The 16,709-nt window shown below is 33.9% G+C and overlaps 1 protein-coding gene across 1 annotated transcript; it reads right to left on the bottom strand.

The window, feature by feature from the left end:
* Positions 1-4,103: 4,103 nt before the first annotated feature.
* Positions 4,104-16,308, bottom strand: LOC105270215 (UHRF1-binding protein 1-like). The gene is made up of 12 exons (XM_011311012.1): positions 15,869-16,308; positions 14,722-14,923; positions 12,771-12,962; positions 11,503-11,895; positions 10,868-11,027; positions 10,023-10,274; positions 9,135-9,368; positions 8,558-8,650; positions 7,984-8,165; positions 7,658-7,895; positions 5,920-7,433; positions 4,104-4,843 (listed from the first exon to the last, which is right to left on the bottom strand). The coding sequence occupies exons 1-12, from the start codon at positions 15,910-15,912 to the stop codon at positions 4,334-4,336; spliced, it is 4,014 nt and encodes a 1,337-aa protein (XP_011309314.1). The 5' UTR covers positions 15,913-16,308; the 3' UTR covers positions 4,104-4,333.
* Between the last annotated feature and the right edge of the window lie 401 nt (positions 16,309-16,709).

Genomic DNA, 16,709 nt, shown 5'->3' with positions numbered 1-16,709 from the left:
TTGATGTTGGGAATATGCGCGAGCGCAGGAGAGCCTCCGCGCAGCTTTACTTTTCCGACGAATCGTGTTAAAGTAAAAAATGTAGAATGGCGATAAGGAGGAAGCGGGTGTTCTGGTTACGCGCACAAGTGCCATAAGAATGGATCAATACACCTACATAGCCTTGTATCACCAAATCTATGTTATGTACTACATAATAGGCGAGGCCTCTCTCAAATCAACTCGATCATTTTATTCATTTTTTTTGTATTTTTGGGCATTTGCATTTTTAGATTTCTATTTTTTTCATTCAACTTCTGAATTTTTTGTGTTATGACCATTTTCGCAGCGAATCTGGGGGTTTCTGATATGTATGTGGCAATTCTTTTTTAATGCATCCGGAAAATAGCAATAAAGTATTGTTTGCTTGTGTGTAAGTATTGAAAAGTCCCAGTCGCCGGTGTTCATTAAAATTCAATTTGTATATTAATTTTCTTGGTTTTGACTTTTTTCGCAACAGAATCCATTTTTCCACGGTGATTGACGAAGAAATTGAATGGAATACATCGATGATGGTTTCAAATGTATCGATGTGAAAACAATATTGGCCAAAATTTGTACTTGGGAAACATTTGCATTATGGGCCTGTCGCGGGATATTCTACTTCAATTGATTTGATTATTGATTACAGCTTAAGACTCGGGTGGATTATCTAGAAAAGATAATTTACTCCGAAATTCGGATTCCTAATTACTTTGGCAATTAATCGTTTTTTTCAATAATTGTTAGCTAGCGTTCTAGCGGTTGTCAACAACTAGGCCGCTAGCTAACAATTATCGGAAAAAACGATTAATTGACGGAGTAATTAGAAGTCCCAATTTTGGAGTAAATTATCTTTTCCAGACAGTCCGTCCGGGCCTTAAAATGATTGTTTCGATGCTGTACTCTTGAAATTAGGAGATAATTACCATAGCTATATATTTTGCTACCATTTTTCGATGATTTTTTCTAATGTCAAATTTTTCATTGATTTTTTTGTCAGCTACCTGATTTTTCCATCTTTTCGGGTTTTCTTTCCCTATTATCTCCCAAATTCATTCGATTATGCGTGATGAAAATATTTTGCTGAGATTTTATCGAAATTTTAAGATTATTGCAGACAATCATTTAACAGCGTAAATTTTATTAGTAAAAATAATTGTATTATTATGGAAGATAAATTTCCCAAGGGTTTATCTAGTATTGTGTCCTTGAGTTTTATCGCTCCAAGGGTGTAATTATAGCCGACGATTTTTAGGGAATTGAAGGTTTATTAAGGAGGACATAGTAAATAAGACTGTGATGCGTTTTTAGATTGTCTAATAAATATTTTCATCATTCATAAATAGGAGAATGTCGAGAATCTAGATGAAGAGCTTTTTTGCCGGAAATTCCATGTCATGGAGAATATTTACGACTTTCTATTGACTGACAAGGTGCGGAGATAATAAAAAAATGAAATGTACATCTGATTTATGTTTATTTGTCCTTTGCTGTGGGAAATTTTAATTACCAAAAATTTTGTTAATATCTGCAAAAAGAAAAGTTTAAGACAGTCGCAAATAAATTTCCAACTGTTCTCAAAGATAAAATTATCCCGACGATGAATACTTCAATTAAAAAAATATGATTTATTTGATTGCCTCACTTCAAATTAATAATTAATTTGATTGCATTAAAAAATTGGAAAAAATCCTGTCAATATCTTCAGAAATAGACATTTGGTGTTAATCACCAAATTTTTATGATGTGAAAATTATGATAATTATCTAAGTCGAAGCATTTTTTAGGGATTCTTTTTCAAAACTGCAAGAATGGCACAAATCGAAAATATTCACCGAAAAATCTCAAAATTAATAGCGGCAAAATAACAAATTCTTATCCTATTACCAATACAAATATACGAATAAAGCAGAGTAACATATTGACTTTAAAAATTAACAATTTTCAATTTATTCACAATATATCTCAACAAAGATAGAGACGCTCTTTGAATATAAAATTTGTTTGTCACTCATCTCTGATTAAATTACAATTCAAAGAAAAAAACGAGACAAAATTCAAAACGATTTAACAATAAGTGATTAATAAAACAGTTGTACATGGCTCACTCGACTATTTCGATGAAAATTATAACAATTTTGATTTTTAATTCAACTGAAGAGAAGGAAAATGAAATTTGTTGGTTTCAATTATAGTAAAGGGATTAAGATAGATATATGGACAGATAGATTTCAGTCATTAAATTATTACATTGCAACTCTTAATTTTTCATTAACAACACCATTGATAATATATTTCCGACAAACGCCACAAATTATCCTTTCGACTACATTACAATTTGTTCTTATATATGTATATCATACTATATACATGTAGAGAAAGTGATGAAGACCAAATAAATTATCATCATTTTTCCAACACAAAATATTCGAAATAAGGAAGAAATTTGTCAAATCGATTAAATAAAAACAATAAAAATGTAATAACGGAAGGCATCGATAGCAAATAAATGTATAAAAATTTAAATTTTCAATATAAAAACCCCTTCTGAAGACATCCAAGTGTGAATTTTATTGGTGATTAAATTTTCTCCATTGGACCAGTTTCATAGAAAAACGCCATTAAATTTTTTGAATGGCTAGATAATTTTTAAAAAGATCGCGTAACATTGAGCTTACAATGATTATCAAGATACTTTTGTAATCAATGAAACAAAATGAAAGATCTTCATATTTTTAGACTCTAAAGATATGTAACGAACCACTTACGTGAGGTACTTCAACGTCAAACGAATAAAGACGTTCTTAGAATTATATGAGACATTATTATTGCCTTCTGAAAGTTCAAATTATGAAATTCTCGTTCTCTCGAACATCTTAGTATACAGTTCTACTAATTACTCTCATTATCCCGCTAATAACTCCTGACCATTTCCAATCTTGGATCTCTTCAAATTCGACAATATCAAAGTGTCACTCAAAAATGAAAAAGCAAAAAATTGAACCCACACGAGCTTCAAAATTTAAAAACAACCTTCAAATAGATTTTCAAATCTTCTGAAATATCAAATTAACCCGATGATGAATGATTCCGTTAAAATAAATTACTCGTTTGATTTTCTTATTTATCCTTAGATGTTTTTAAAGCATAAATTGAATGGACAGTAGAATGTTCAGTTTAATCCTCCCCTCTAGACGATGGTAAAAATAAAATAACAATTGATTGAAACAACAATTGTACACAAATAATAAAATTTGGAGGCACATGGCATACCATTAATAATAATTCCTCCATTGCAGTAATATTTTTTTGATATTTTGAAACTTGTCCTAACGTCCCCCGATTCTTTCTCCAGAATCACTCATCATTGAAGTTTTCATATTTCACTCCAAAAACAATGAATGTAATTACATTCATAATTTAAAAAATTGCCTCGTCCCTAGTCTCAGGAATGTTATAGAATTCTACTCAGTCTGAAATACTAATGCAACTGTTAATTCTGAGAAAAAATGTATTTTTGTCAATCATTCATTTACTCGAGAGAAATATCCTGATTAGGTTTTCATTATCAAGATCATATTGCTCTCAAAGATGATAATGCTAGATATGACCTTGAGTGAACTTCTCGGAAATTCCCAAGTTTTTGGAAATCTTATGGTCGATCTAATTGCGTAGAGAATCCCTTAGAGTCGTAATTGACAAAATCATCTTCGAGAGTTATATAATTGTCGCAATTGAAGACGAATGGTCTTGGAAAAAACTCGATAGGAGAAATACAATGATAAATGATGATGAGAGGGTGGGGTAATGCGGTTCTTTTTTTCTGTAATTTTTTCTTATAACACAAGATTATTTAATTCAGAACCGAAGTGATGAAGTGATGGAATAAGTGGAATTCGCTCATAGCTCAGTTTTCCATGAGTATCTCCAAATCAAGGGAGAATTTTCATAATTGAAAAATGTAATTAAGGTGTCGATTTCCCCCTTTTCCGCTTATTCTATGACTATTTGAAGGCTGTTACATGCCAGGGGTAATGAATTTTCACTATGCGAAAAGAAATAGTGGAAAAATCCACGTCCAATTTCTGACATTTAAAATATTTATTAAAAAACTGTGTTACCCCACCCTCCCCTAAATACTCCTCTCGAGTGAATGGATAGATATATTTTTCCAGTGCCCCACCTCGAGGAAAACTTTGAGAATATTCAGAGATATTATTTAGAGATGAAATTCCTCAGAACATTTGTCTTCTCTATTCTATCATGATTTATTAGCACTGCAGCAGGTTGAGCAATCGAAACAGCTGGTGTGCTATCTTTTGATAGACCATGAGGGTCGCCCACTGTTCGCTGATTCGTTGGACTTTGTCAATTGCTTCTGAAGTACAGTAACAGTATCCTGAAGGGCCTGTTTCTCTTTCAATAATTCAGAGATGTAGTCCTGGGCACCATTGAGACTCGATTTTAGAATCTCCAACTCTTGATGGGATCGCCTCAGTCGTGAATTCTCCTCTGAAAGTTTTTCTAAGGCGGCGAGTCGTCGTTTCAACTCCTCATTGTCTCCTTTCAACTGGCTTGATGACTGTCTCAAAAAATTCAACTCTATTTCCGTCTCATCGCTGATAGTACATTTATCAATTCCATTTGTTAAATTTGCTAGTAAGCGTTTATCACTCTGGGGTTCAACGTGGAATATTCCTTTTTTATCTCGCAAAATTTTGAGATTTGAGATTACTACGTCAATGGGAATCGGTCCTGGGGATGTGATGTTGTTGGGGGGACGATCCTCGTTCAGTCGAAGACTTATATTCTCCAGAAATATCTGAAAAATGAATGTAAATAGATTAATCCGATTAGTGGATTTATTATTAAACGGATTAATGACGCGAATATTTATTCCCTGAATATTAGATACCGGTCACACACATTGAATCTTTCCTATTCACTTCAGTCAACTCACGGAGAGGACAGAACGAGTATTACGACTTTGCGGTAATTATTTGCGGAAATATGGGAGAAAGTACAGGGAGGCAAAGTTTTTTTCACCACCAATTCACTTTTATTGGATTTTAAGGCCCAAAAATAATCAGTAATACCCCAAGACCTTCAAAATTATCGGATATTTTCCAAATCTTTCGTTGCGTGGCAATGAGAGGAGAAATTGAAAATATCGTAAATATCAATTTCAATAAATTTATCAATAGTATCAAAACATTTTTTCCACACCGACCCATTTTTAATTAATTTGTTGGTATGAGATTTTTTTTATCTTCACCGTTATGTCACGCTTAAAAATTCACGTTTATTACTAATTACCATAGCATTCGATGTAATTTATGGGAACATATTGTACAGTATTTTATAGGCCTCAACGAGTTTTTTACAGTGCAGTTCGAATTCTTCAATCGCTCTTGATCAAACCATTGGTTTGATCAAGAGCGATTGATGATAATATGTTGACGTGTCACGTTTTGAAAAATATTCATTCCATTCAAATAAAATCTATACTCATGTCTTTTATTTTCGTATACTAACTCATGTAATAAACTAAAAAAAAAGTACTTGAATTGTTTAATTTCTATAATTTAGTGGCAATTTATAAGATTTTGTTTGAAATTATAGAATTTTAATGTTAATTTAAATGTGATCTCATATGCAATTTAAAATCGCAAGAGGAAATAAGAATGATAGAAAAACGATCTAATGCCGATTTTTTAATCAATATTAAAGTGATTAGATCGATTACATGCAAAATAGACGACGTTCCTAAAGAGAAAAACAATTCTTCCCAAATGGCCAGGCCCTTCAGCACACGTAAATATTCTGAGAATATAATGTCCCGCCCTTATTTTATGAATCCCCTCTCCTTTTATTAATTTGTAAAATGACAATATTTACCTCCATAGGCAGCGGATCCGGAATGATCTCGTCCTCCACGAGATCTGTCAAACCAGCCACATAGCTCATAGACAGAGCCAAATTGACATTCATAATCCTCGCCTTCAACTCATCCTGGAACATGGCCATGAGTCCCTCCTTGCTGTGCAGGTGACTCCCTTTCCGGCCCAGGGTGTCTACATTTTCCTCCCTCAGCCCATGAGAAAGCCTTATCCTAGCGCATGCCCCACAATCAGCATCCGAAAAAACCTCAACCCAGCCCCTCGATCTAGAGCTGAATTTCGACTGAAATTCATCCCAGGGTATCGATGAGCATTCCTCACTGGCAATTTTAGCGACCTGAACCTTGATAACCGAATCAAAGCCAGAGCTCTGCTGGATAACTTCAACTTTAGACAATTTAAATGTTATCATCGAGACTAGATCCTTTCGTTTACAGGCAGAATCCATTGATTTCTCACTCTGTGTGTCTGGAGTCTCTTCAACAACCTCAGTAGCTTCCTCCACAGTAGTTATACCAGTAACATTAAGCCCTCCAAAGAAGGAATCCCCTTCCTCCAATTTATCCGCAACATAGTTCTCAGAATCCGAGCTCATGTCACTCCTCATAGAGACAGTGTCACTGCTACCATCCTCTGGAGATGCCTTCAATGCGGAGTCAATGGATGTCATTAGATTAGCAAAGCCCTTTTTCATAGATGATAAACCAACATTGAAGTTATTTGGTATGAAAGGAGTTGTCTCTGATGGCTGACGCTTTAGCCTTGGGAAGTCCAACTCTTGGATTGAATCGGGTCGTTCCTGCTTGAACGTGACCACTTGTTGCGTTGGGTGTTCCGATAATATCATCGAGCAGACTTCACTCTGTGGTGTTTCCACGTCGTTCGAAGTGTTCAATCGTTTAGAGCCGAATTCCATTCGTGCTGCGGTTGCCAGTGGATGAGGAAGGGACGTGGGGAGGAGATCCTCGGCGATGCTGGACGAGTCTGGTACCACTGACTCCAGATCTCCACCTGAGTTCTCTTTTCCTGGTGTTTGGGATGGCATTATCAAGGTAACTTCCACTTGTGGGATGAGTGCGCCAATTGTCAGGGAGCCAGACTCCACATTGAGGATTCGATTCGAGTCCACGCCGAGGTAGGTACTCATCTCCGTGAGGGATTCCAATTGGCGGAGGAGGAAGAGGTACTGATAATGATTCAGTTGGACGGAAATGAGATTGCTTATGTACGCTAAACCGTGGATATTTGCTCCAATGGATTTTGAGGTGGCGGAAGAGGGTGAGGGGGGAGAAAGGTGTAGCCAAATGGTGACGGGGAAGGCGTCCAGGAATGGAACTGGCCGGTTAGAGCCAACGGCTCGGGCTCCAAAGAAATCTGCCCACACCGGCTCCAAACTGCAGCACCACATGTCCTTTGAGTCAATCCACAGGAGTTTTTTTGTCAACTGTTTTGTGAGCTCTTCAATTGTTGAAGCATTGAAATTTGGAGGGTAAGATCGTACGTTGTCTGTGCCTAGGTGAGAAAATACGGAATTTATCCATCAATTTTTTTAACGAATAAAAATAAATTAACCAATGAATCAAAAAGTATGAATTAAAAAATAATTGATATAGAAACTTGGAATTCTGTATAGACAGAAAATATAGGGGAAATTAAATCCAGCAATCATTAAATAGATCACTTTATTTCGAGTAAGTGTAGAGAGAAAGGAATTTTACGTGAAAATAGAGATTTACCTGCACAGTGGCTCAAGAATTTCTCAGGGATCACCCGAAAATCCGTATCCTTGCTGGGGAATTCACTCGAATAAAACATTTGACCCATTTGAAAGGCATTTAAACACTCAGCTAAATCGGCTCTTGATGATCTCTCTGTGGATCTCACGTTCGTTACTGAAACTCTTGAAATTTGAAGGTGAAGGGATTTTGGTCGGTCCCTTTGATTCGGGTAATCATGTTGAGTTTCCAGAACTATCTGTTCAAATCATAAAATATTTGCTTCATTATTTTTAATCTTTGTTAATTACCAGACAAAATTTGTCATAAAAAATTAATTGCCCCACCCTTGGTAATATGGCCTCAAGTTTAACATCGAAATACATCACATCTGTATCTTCCGTATGATTCTCAGCACTCAGAAGAGATTGATATAGATTCAACACAAATGAATTGAACCACAAGCAGCTGAACACGTCGTAATTTATTTGCAGAGGATTCGCCTGGACGTAGAACTTTGGTGGTGGCACTGGTAATACAAATGGATTTTCATTAATATTGTATAAAAAATGGACAAAGTATATAAGAAGTGGTGGAATGTTTTCAAATATAAAATTGTCAATGGTTAATTGTGAATGAAAACAAAACGTTAAAACATTAACAGTCTACAATAATTTAGATACAATGAAAACACAAATTTACTTGATAAAAATAATTACTTTCTTCAGTGCAATTAAAATAAAAAAAATAATTATGTTCAAGTAATCAAGCAAACATGACAATTTTCTTTTTTTTTAAATATCTTCAGTCAATTTATTTTGTACTCCTTTACCCTCTCGATGAATTTTTCGAATTTAAAATAAACGAAAATTTGATATTTCACCACTTCTTCATTGAATTGCTATAATTTTGAAATCTCACATGGAAATGAAATATCTCCAGGGTAATAGTAATATGTAAACTCGGCGTGAATAATGGTAACATCGTCAGGTAGACAGAATTTGTCTCGATCCCCTGCAGACAGAGAAATGGAAATTATAAAACCATTAATGACTATCAAATGGAAAACATGAGGATACAGGGACTACCGTACAGTGAATTAATTACAATATTATTGAATGTTCAAAGTTTGAAGAATTTATGAGAATCGTCCAGAAGTTGACATTCTACTATCAATAACTACTGCCAACAAGTTGAGGCAAATTTTCATACAAACATAGTAAAAAACCTATGTGAATTTTAACGGTGAATGGATACATTCAAATGCGACGTGCTCTATGCCACTACTGCATCGAGGATTTTACCTGTACCTGTCATCATATGCTTCTTCCTCGTTTGGGCTGTCCATTTAACGAATAAGTGCACAAAATGGTTATTCAAAGACCAAATAAATTACCTTGTAATAAAATAAACTATTCATTTAAGACGATATAAAAGACGACAGTAATATGAAAGAAAGAATTGTAAAAGTGATTTAAATAATTGGAAATAAATTCACCTGTAATGAATTCCTTCGTTGTAGGCTTTCGCGTTGATGTTGTTACTTTGTAAACAGTGAAATCATTTATTCTAATGACAATACAGGTTGTCATGAGGGTTGATAATTGCTCGAGAACAAAATTTTTAACTACATTTCCACTCGGCTGGGTTTTTTTCGTCTCGGATGATATTAATGAGCTCTGCTGGTCCATACTCTTTCGTTTTTCCTCCCACCCTTGTTTTTTCTCATCACCTGAAAAAATTTAATTAGTTTATTTTGTTTTGATTTACATTATTTCCTGTAACACAAGTTGAATGGCGTAATCAAGTAGTGAAAATTGCATTTCGAAACGAATGATTTGCGATTATTATACAGTTAGAGCGATGAGTGACAATTAATTCTAGGGAGCTTGGCAATAAATAAATTATAGATCTAGCTAGAATTTTTTGTTGTTATTCTAATCGAAAAACTTTGGAGAAAAGAATGATGAATTTGTAAATTCATTATTATTTCACAAGTTCATAATCTCTTTTTCAGGAATTATACATTGAAGAAAAAAAAACAATTTAGATAACGCAATGATTTTTTCCTTCACTTTTATAAAATGGTGTATTCCAAAATTAATATTTGTAAAGTACTCCTCAGGTAAATTTCGAATTGTTAAGAAAGTTCGATTCAGATACTTTGTAATCTTATGAATATATAAAAAATGATTAATCTACTAATCACTAATATTTTTCATAAATTCCCAGATATTTGTAAATTATAAACAAATTTCTCTTACAAACTTAAAAATTTCGGTTTTAAATTCGTGTGCTTTCAATTTATCTTCAGTTAATTTGACTTATCTCATTTCACCACTTGATTACTGACTAAAAGAATTTAATTTCCATCATCTTTCATTACTGTGATCGGTGCTGACACGTTTTGATGGCCCATGACTCTGTCCGATATCGATGAGATCCATAAATTGTCCACGGAATGCATTGAGAGACTGCTGTAACCATTGAGCATGGGGAGTGGCATTCTCCTTGTATTTAGCCCAGTGTTTTCGATCAGCCATGGCCAAGTGATAAGGATAATAATCTATTTGAAATTTAACTAAGGATATCTGAAGAGCGCCGCCGTCCTGTAGGTCAGGGTGAGACGAACGACCAGCTATTCCATGAAATAAAAACAGAAATTATAAACTAATCCTAGAGATATCAATACAATTATTGTTATCTTATCAATAGCCTCTCCTATAATTTTATTTATCATTCGGAGCGTATTTTCAATAAGTTTCATTTCTCCCATCAATATTCACCAGTTGCCAATAATTAAACGAAAATTGAATCAGCATTTCTACTAGTTTGTTTTTATAAATCAAGTTTAATTCTTGTATTCTATAATTAAGTTCTTTAATGACGTGCGTCGTAGTTGTCCAGTTGTCATTCAGAAAATCAATTTATAAAATAGACTGCAGGGAAAATATAGTTCAAACAATTGGAAATTTTCAATTGTAAACTAAAACTACTAAAATTTAATGTTCTAAATGAATGGGTAGAATAAAAACCAGGAGGAAAATTCCAAGTCAACAACAGTTACGGTTTTCCCTGCATAAAAATATACTAGAGGGCGGAATATGAATTCTTTTTATCAGTAGTTTTCCATTTAATTTCCAAACCACAAAATGCCTCGACAATCAGAAGAGAAATCGTTTACTGGCGGAAAAAAATGGAACGTTAATTAAGAGTAGTAGTAAAACTTACGGCCAGGATCATCGCACAGATGGAGATCAATTCTCTGACATAGAAAATGGTAACAGGTTTCAACTACATCATATCTCATAAATATCTTGGATATTGCTGTATTGCACTGAATTTTACTTCTCGCTTGCTGCGATACCTGAGCCTGATACTCCGGTAGAAGCTATAAAGAATGAAACGTTTTTCGTTACTGTTTTTTTAAAAGAATCGAATTTTTATTACTGGCAAAATATTCAGAGGAAAATGCCAAGAAAACTTTCTGTCGGACTTTCATGTAAAATTGGAAATTAATGAATGAGGACAATTCAAAATTATTTAGTGTGATTGATTCATCTTAATTATGACATTTTCCTCTAGTCACTCTCAAATAAAAAAGTTCCTTGACACGTCCGTCTGTAATCGCTCATTACAAAAATTATTTTTAATTTTTCTGAAAAATTAAAAAAACTGATGTGTTCTTTAATAACAAGAAAATGGAAATTTCAATCTTTTAATGTCTTAGGAATTGTTTCAAATAATGAAATAATCCATTAAAAAATTGTAAATAATAATAATTACTCCAATAATTATGTACTTATAATTATATTAGTGAGCAATGATCATGAAGGGAATCGTGTGGTTAATTAATGAATGCAAACCTCAAGTTTTCTTGCTGCTTTCACTTTCCTTTCCAACATGGTGGCCCTCTCAATGAGTCCACCAAGAGAATCAATGAATCGTAATGCAGCCTTCAGCTGCGAATCCGTGAGGACCCACAGTAGATCATCCAGAATAAGAACCAAACGTGATCCCAAAACAAAACAGTCAGACAGTCTCTTTTTAATAGTAATACGGCATCTAGCTTGATTAGTTAACAAACGTAGTGGTGTCAAGTCTTTGTCTTTTGTACTTTGTGCTTCTATTCTAACAGTCTGCCATTCCATTTCCTTGAATATAAGTAGTTGCCCTCTATCAGTATCTTTAAGTCTTGTCATTCTCAAATCACAACGCTGCCAGGCCGGCGATTTTGACTCAACCGTTATTCTCGCAATCTGTAATTTTCATTTAAACATTATGTAAGTGCAATTTTGCTAATTGCAAATTTTTTCATTCATCTTAAACATGAAGAAAAAAAGTCATTCAATTAGTTAATTAAAGGAATTAGAGTAATTCACTTCTGAGAAGTAGATTCAATTGGTATTAGTAAATTTATGGGAATATATGGATTTTCTCAGTGTTAGTAAATTTACTGGGGAAAGTAATTATTGTCCAGAGCTCCTACAATTGAATGCAGGAATATGTGGATTATTCCGCAAATACCGTCTGAGCTAAAGGATCCGAGTCGGGGGCTTTTTATGGTAGATATTGAAAATTCCTACAAAGAATGCCTGCTGAGGAATTCGTATGAACCATGTAAATTAGTTTGCAAGTCTCAAGCTGATCGATTCAATCCCGATTGACAATGAATAGAATAATCTTTATAACCCTTTAAGGCTCGGGTGGATTATCTAGAAAAGATAATTTACTCCGAAATTCGGATTCCTAATTACTTTGGCAATTAATCGTTTTTTTTCAATAATTGTTAGCTAGCGTTCTAACGGTTGTCAACCACTAGGCCGCTAGCTAACAATTATCGGAAAAAACGATTGATTGACGGAGTAATTACGAGTCCCAATTTTGGAGTAAATTATCTTTTCCAGACAGTCCATCCGGGCCCTAAATTATCGAGAAAAATTCTCTCAAAGAATTCTATAAATCAATTATTCATAATGTCCACGGATAGGATTTGTGAAGCGTAAACGGAAAAAGGAAAAATATAGAAATTTATGAATTGGTTTATCTTATTTTATCTTTCAAAAAGGGCAATTAATCATTCCGTTGTTATGATAATTTAACTAGTCCGTAATAGTGTGAAGATAGTACATACCTGAACATTTGCAATGAAAGCAGGACTTCTGAACGTAACAGTAACTGTATTAACAGCAATTGTGATCCCATCGATGACTTTATGGATAAACGAATATTTTGTTGCCCCTGGAAAGGCAGTTGCATTGTTTGGTGACGTTGGGCTTCTCAATTCCTCGCAAGTTACCAGTTCGATATGCACTTCATCTAGATGCTGATGGGCCATAATAATAAACATTAACTGTGGTTATAAACCAAAATTGAATTATCAGAATTGAATACTTTCCCGTGAGTACTGCATACTTGGAAAAATACACTCTAAGGCCCGGGTGGACTATCTATCGAACGTCGACTTTTGTTTAAATTTTATCTTTTTAATCTAAAATACATTAAAATTTGGGATGAATTTTGTGTTACGGGAAGCACTTGAATGGACATGAAAAAATAATGAAAAAAAAAGAGGAAAAATTATTGAAGGACGCTAAAGATTGATATTATTCAAAAGGGATTTACCAAAAATAAAAAATTTACTAAAAAATAATAAAAAAACACGTAGCTTACTATTGCATCTAGCTGTCACTCAATCTTCTGGAGAGCTATGGTAAGCGTAAGTTTTATTATTTTTTTGTAAACTTGGTAGATGCCTTTTGAATAATATCGCTTTTTAGCGCCCTTCGATAATTTTTCCTCTTTTTTTTCATTATTTTTTTATAACCATTAGAGTAGCTCTCGCAACACAAATTTGATCCCAAATTTTAATCTATTTTAGGCTAAAGAGATAAAATTTAAACAAAAGATGACATTCGATAGATAGTGCACCCGGGCCTTAAATGATTAATAACAACAAAATCACATGAAATTTCTGCAGAATCCTTCATTCATGAATCACCTCATGTTTCGGATATTTTTGTAATTCTCTATTTTTAGCTCCATATGGCACTGAGAGCTCGTGGAAATTTTGAACATTCAAATTGTACTTGTTGAATTTCCACGTTTACCATGAAAATTTGCGCTTTCATTAAAAAATGGTGATTAATTATAGGAAATAATTAGAAAAAAGCTTCCATTCGGAAGCAAAAAGCGGAAAAATTGGAGGGTAATAAATCGGGATATTGATTTCAAGGGAACTGTCAAGTTAACAGAAAAATGAGAAATAACTGAAAAATAAGGGAAACAATGATTGCTAATAATTACTCTGCGGCTAACAAACTTTCTCAACAAAAGGAAATGATTTTCTTTTATGATTAGAACACATCCAAACGTTTTCCATTGTCGCAAAAAATTCGTTGGCAGTTTCCCCTTCGACTGACTGCCCACAAAATTATTTGCAGATTACCAATGAACAAGATTCGCCACTCAAGAGAATTATCCGATTATCTTAGATCGTCAAGGTCCTTGGATGTTTTCCCATAAGAACAGTCACTACATAATAAACCAAAAGATCCAAGTCTAGATATTTACACAAGTGGATTCCACAATGATTTCAATAATAATACTTCATAGTCCATTGAATACTCAACGAAAAATTAGCGTTACGACAGTATCTATAGTGCAGACTCTATACGCTTCACTTCAGGAGTAATTTATAATTTAAAAAAAGTGCAAAACATTCCGACACTGATATTGATTGTTCGATTGATTGTTGATGGATAAAAAAGAATTCATTGAATGTTCGAAAGACGCCGGCGTTCCGATTCCACAGGAAAATTCGATACCTATTCTCGTTTCAATCATTGGAATATACAATTTAATAGCATCTGGCAGTCTGAGTAACCAGAACTGAAGTATTAATAGTATTTACAATATTCATGTCCTTCAGATCTCCATAATACATCATGATCGATTGCCCATCGTCTTGACCCAGACAATCATGTTTATCAAATTGTTTGGACAACTGTTTTAAAAAATTGATGCTTATCTCATCTATTCACGCTATTGATAGCCAATTAATTATGACTTTTACTCTTATTTACCAAAAATATAGGAACACTCTTGAGCTTGGTCCATTGTACACGTAGATTAACTTTGTTGCACCAAGCACTCGTCAATTTCAGCCAGGATGGTAACTCCAGTAGATCAGTCAACACCGCTTCGTCCAGTTCTAAGTTTGTCAATTCACCTTCCCCTCTTAATGTACTCAAGTTTATTTTATCAGCTGACAGGTTCTTTGTGAACCTATTGATAAGAAAGAATTATTAAACATTACGATGTCACTCCAGTCGTTCACATTGAAAACAGTTCTCTACATGCATGAGCTTTTCGTGACATTTTGGCTGCAAAAAGGTCATCTGATCTTTAGATTTTAGATCAATTATTCCAAATACACTTGATTAATCAACAAGCTCCACATATTCAACTAATTACGCTTTTTCCATATGTAGCATAAACAATTACTGCTAATTACTAGAATTAGAAGATAATGAGCGAATAGAAGAATTAGTTAAGTTTGTTGGGGGGAAATTAAAATTTTTGTTGTAAGTTTTGTTGATAAATAGACACTCGATATGATAATAAGTGAAGCAATTGATCATCTGAGTTGAAAGATATTGGATAAAGAGATGAATTGATGATTATAGATAAGAATTACAACTTCAAAGTTTTTTTATGTTTATCAGTGAAAAAAATGAATGAAAGAAAATGAATTTAAATCGTCACACAATAATCGAAGATATGAGATATAAATAGGAATAATGATTAAGCGATGGATTTTCATTTGAAACGCAATAACAAGAGTTGATAAACAACAAAAAATGTCAAATTTCATTGATAAAGAAATTAAAAGCATAATCCATGCATTTTTTTTAGTTGATATAAATAGAATGCAAAAATATTGAATAATTATTAGTAGTGTCTCTCTGCCTGGTTCGTGTATAGATTTAGTAATTGAATGAATGACACGTGGGTGAGGATCTTAAATTTCACCTTCTGTGGTTAGAAAGCGATTTTACTCTGAAGTGAATCAGAAAGTGGAAATGTGTCACTTTCTGTCAGATGGTACAGATAATATTACAGCAATTGGAAGAAGAGAGACAGAATTTTTAATAGTTATGACATTGAAAATTTGTTAATTTGCATTAACTATACTGAGGTCAAGGACTATAACGAGAAATGATGACAAACCTTGATAGATGCTTGAGCAGCTGATTTTTTATTATTGAGACCATTGTATCATCACCAACTAACAAAAAATGTGATATTTTGTTGAACTAACAACTAGTATAACTATCTACATTGGGACCAACAGTTCTCCACATGTTTTGGCAATAAAATTGTGACAGAGCTAGTAAGTGAACGCCTTGAACGTTTTTTCTTTTCCTTTTTCCTCGGAAGAACTGCTTGAATCACTAGGAGAGCTGATTATTCACTCAAGACAATATCACAATGGGTTATCAGTACTTTAAGTATGTCTCATGTTGAATAATATTGAGGGGTTGAATGAAAATTGTTTAATTTGTTATCACTGAAACTATTAACCCTCTATCGACCAACATTTCTAGACTAACTTATTTCCTCCTAACCTTCACTCCGTCATGAATCATGATCAACTGAGCTGGTTGACATGTTTGCGTAATTGTCCCTATTCTTTTTGTCGTAACTAGTGATTATATTTTAGGCTGACAAGGCAGATTCCCGCTAACTCGTCCCGACGTTGACAAAATGGCGGACTTGGGGATTTCTGGGGTAATATTTACGCGGGAACAACACAGTCTCTCTTCCGGTGTTCAAAAGCAAGTTCAAAGGCGATAGCGTTTAAAATTCCATTCACAATAAATCGTGACAATTCGATGACAATTAACAATTGTCAGTAAAATTATGAGGACTCTGGACCCAATGACGTGAAACCCGGAATTTTTCCGGTTGAGTCTGTGATTTCTATAACAAAGTGGAGAAGTGAAAAACTGTTGTGGGTTTTGGGAATGTGTAAAAGTCCGGAGATAATTATTCTATTTATTATTTTTTA

The sequence above is a fragment of the Fopius arisanus genome, unplaced genomic scaffold, assembly GCF_000806365.1.
Source record: "Fopius arisanus strain USDA-PBARC FA_bdor unplaced genomic scaffold, ASM80636v1 scaffold00081, whole genome shotgun sequence".
Taxonomy (NCBI): Eukaryota; Metazoa; Arthropoda; class Insecta; order Hymenoptera; family Braconidae; genus Fopius; species Fopius arisanus.
This window is presented reverse-complemented; position numbering and strand designations above follow the sequence as displayed.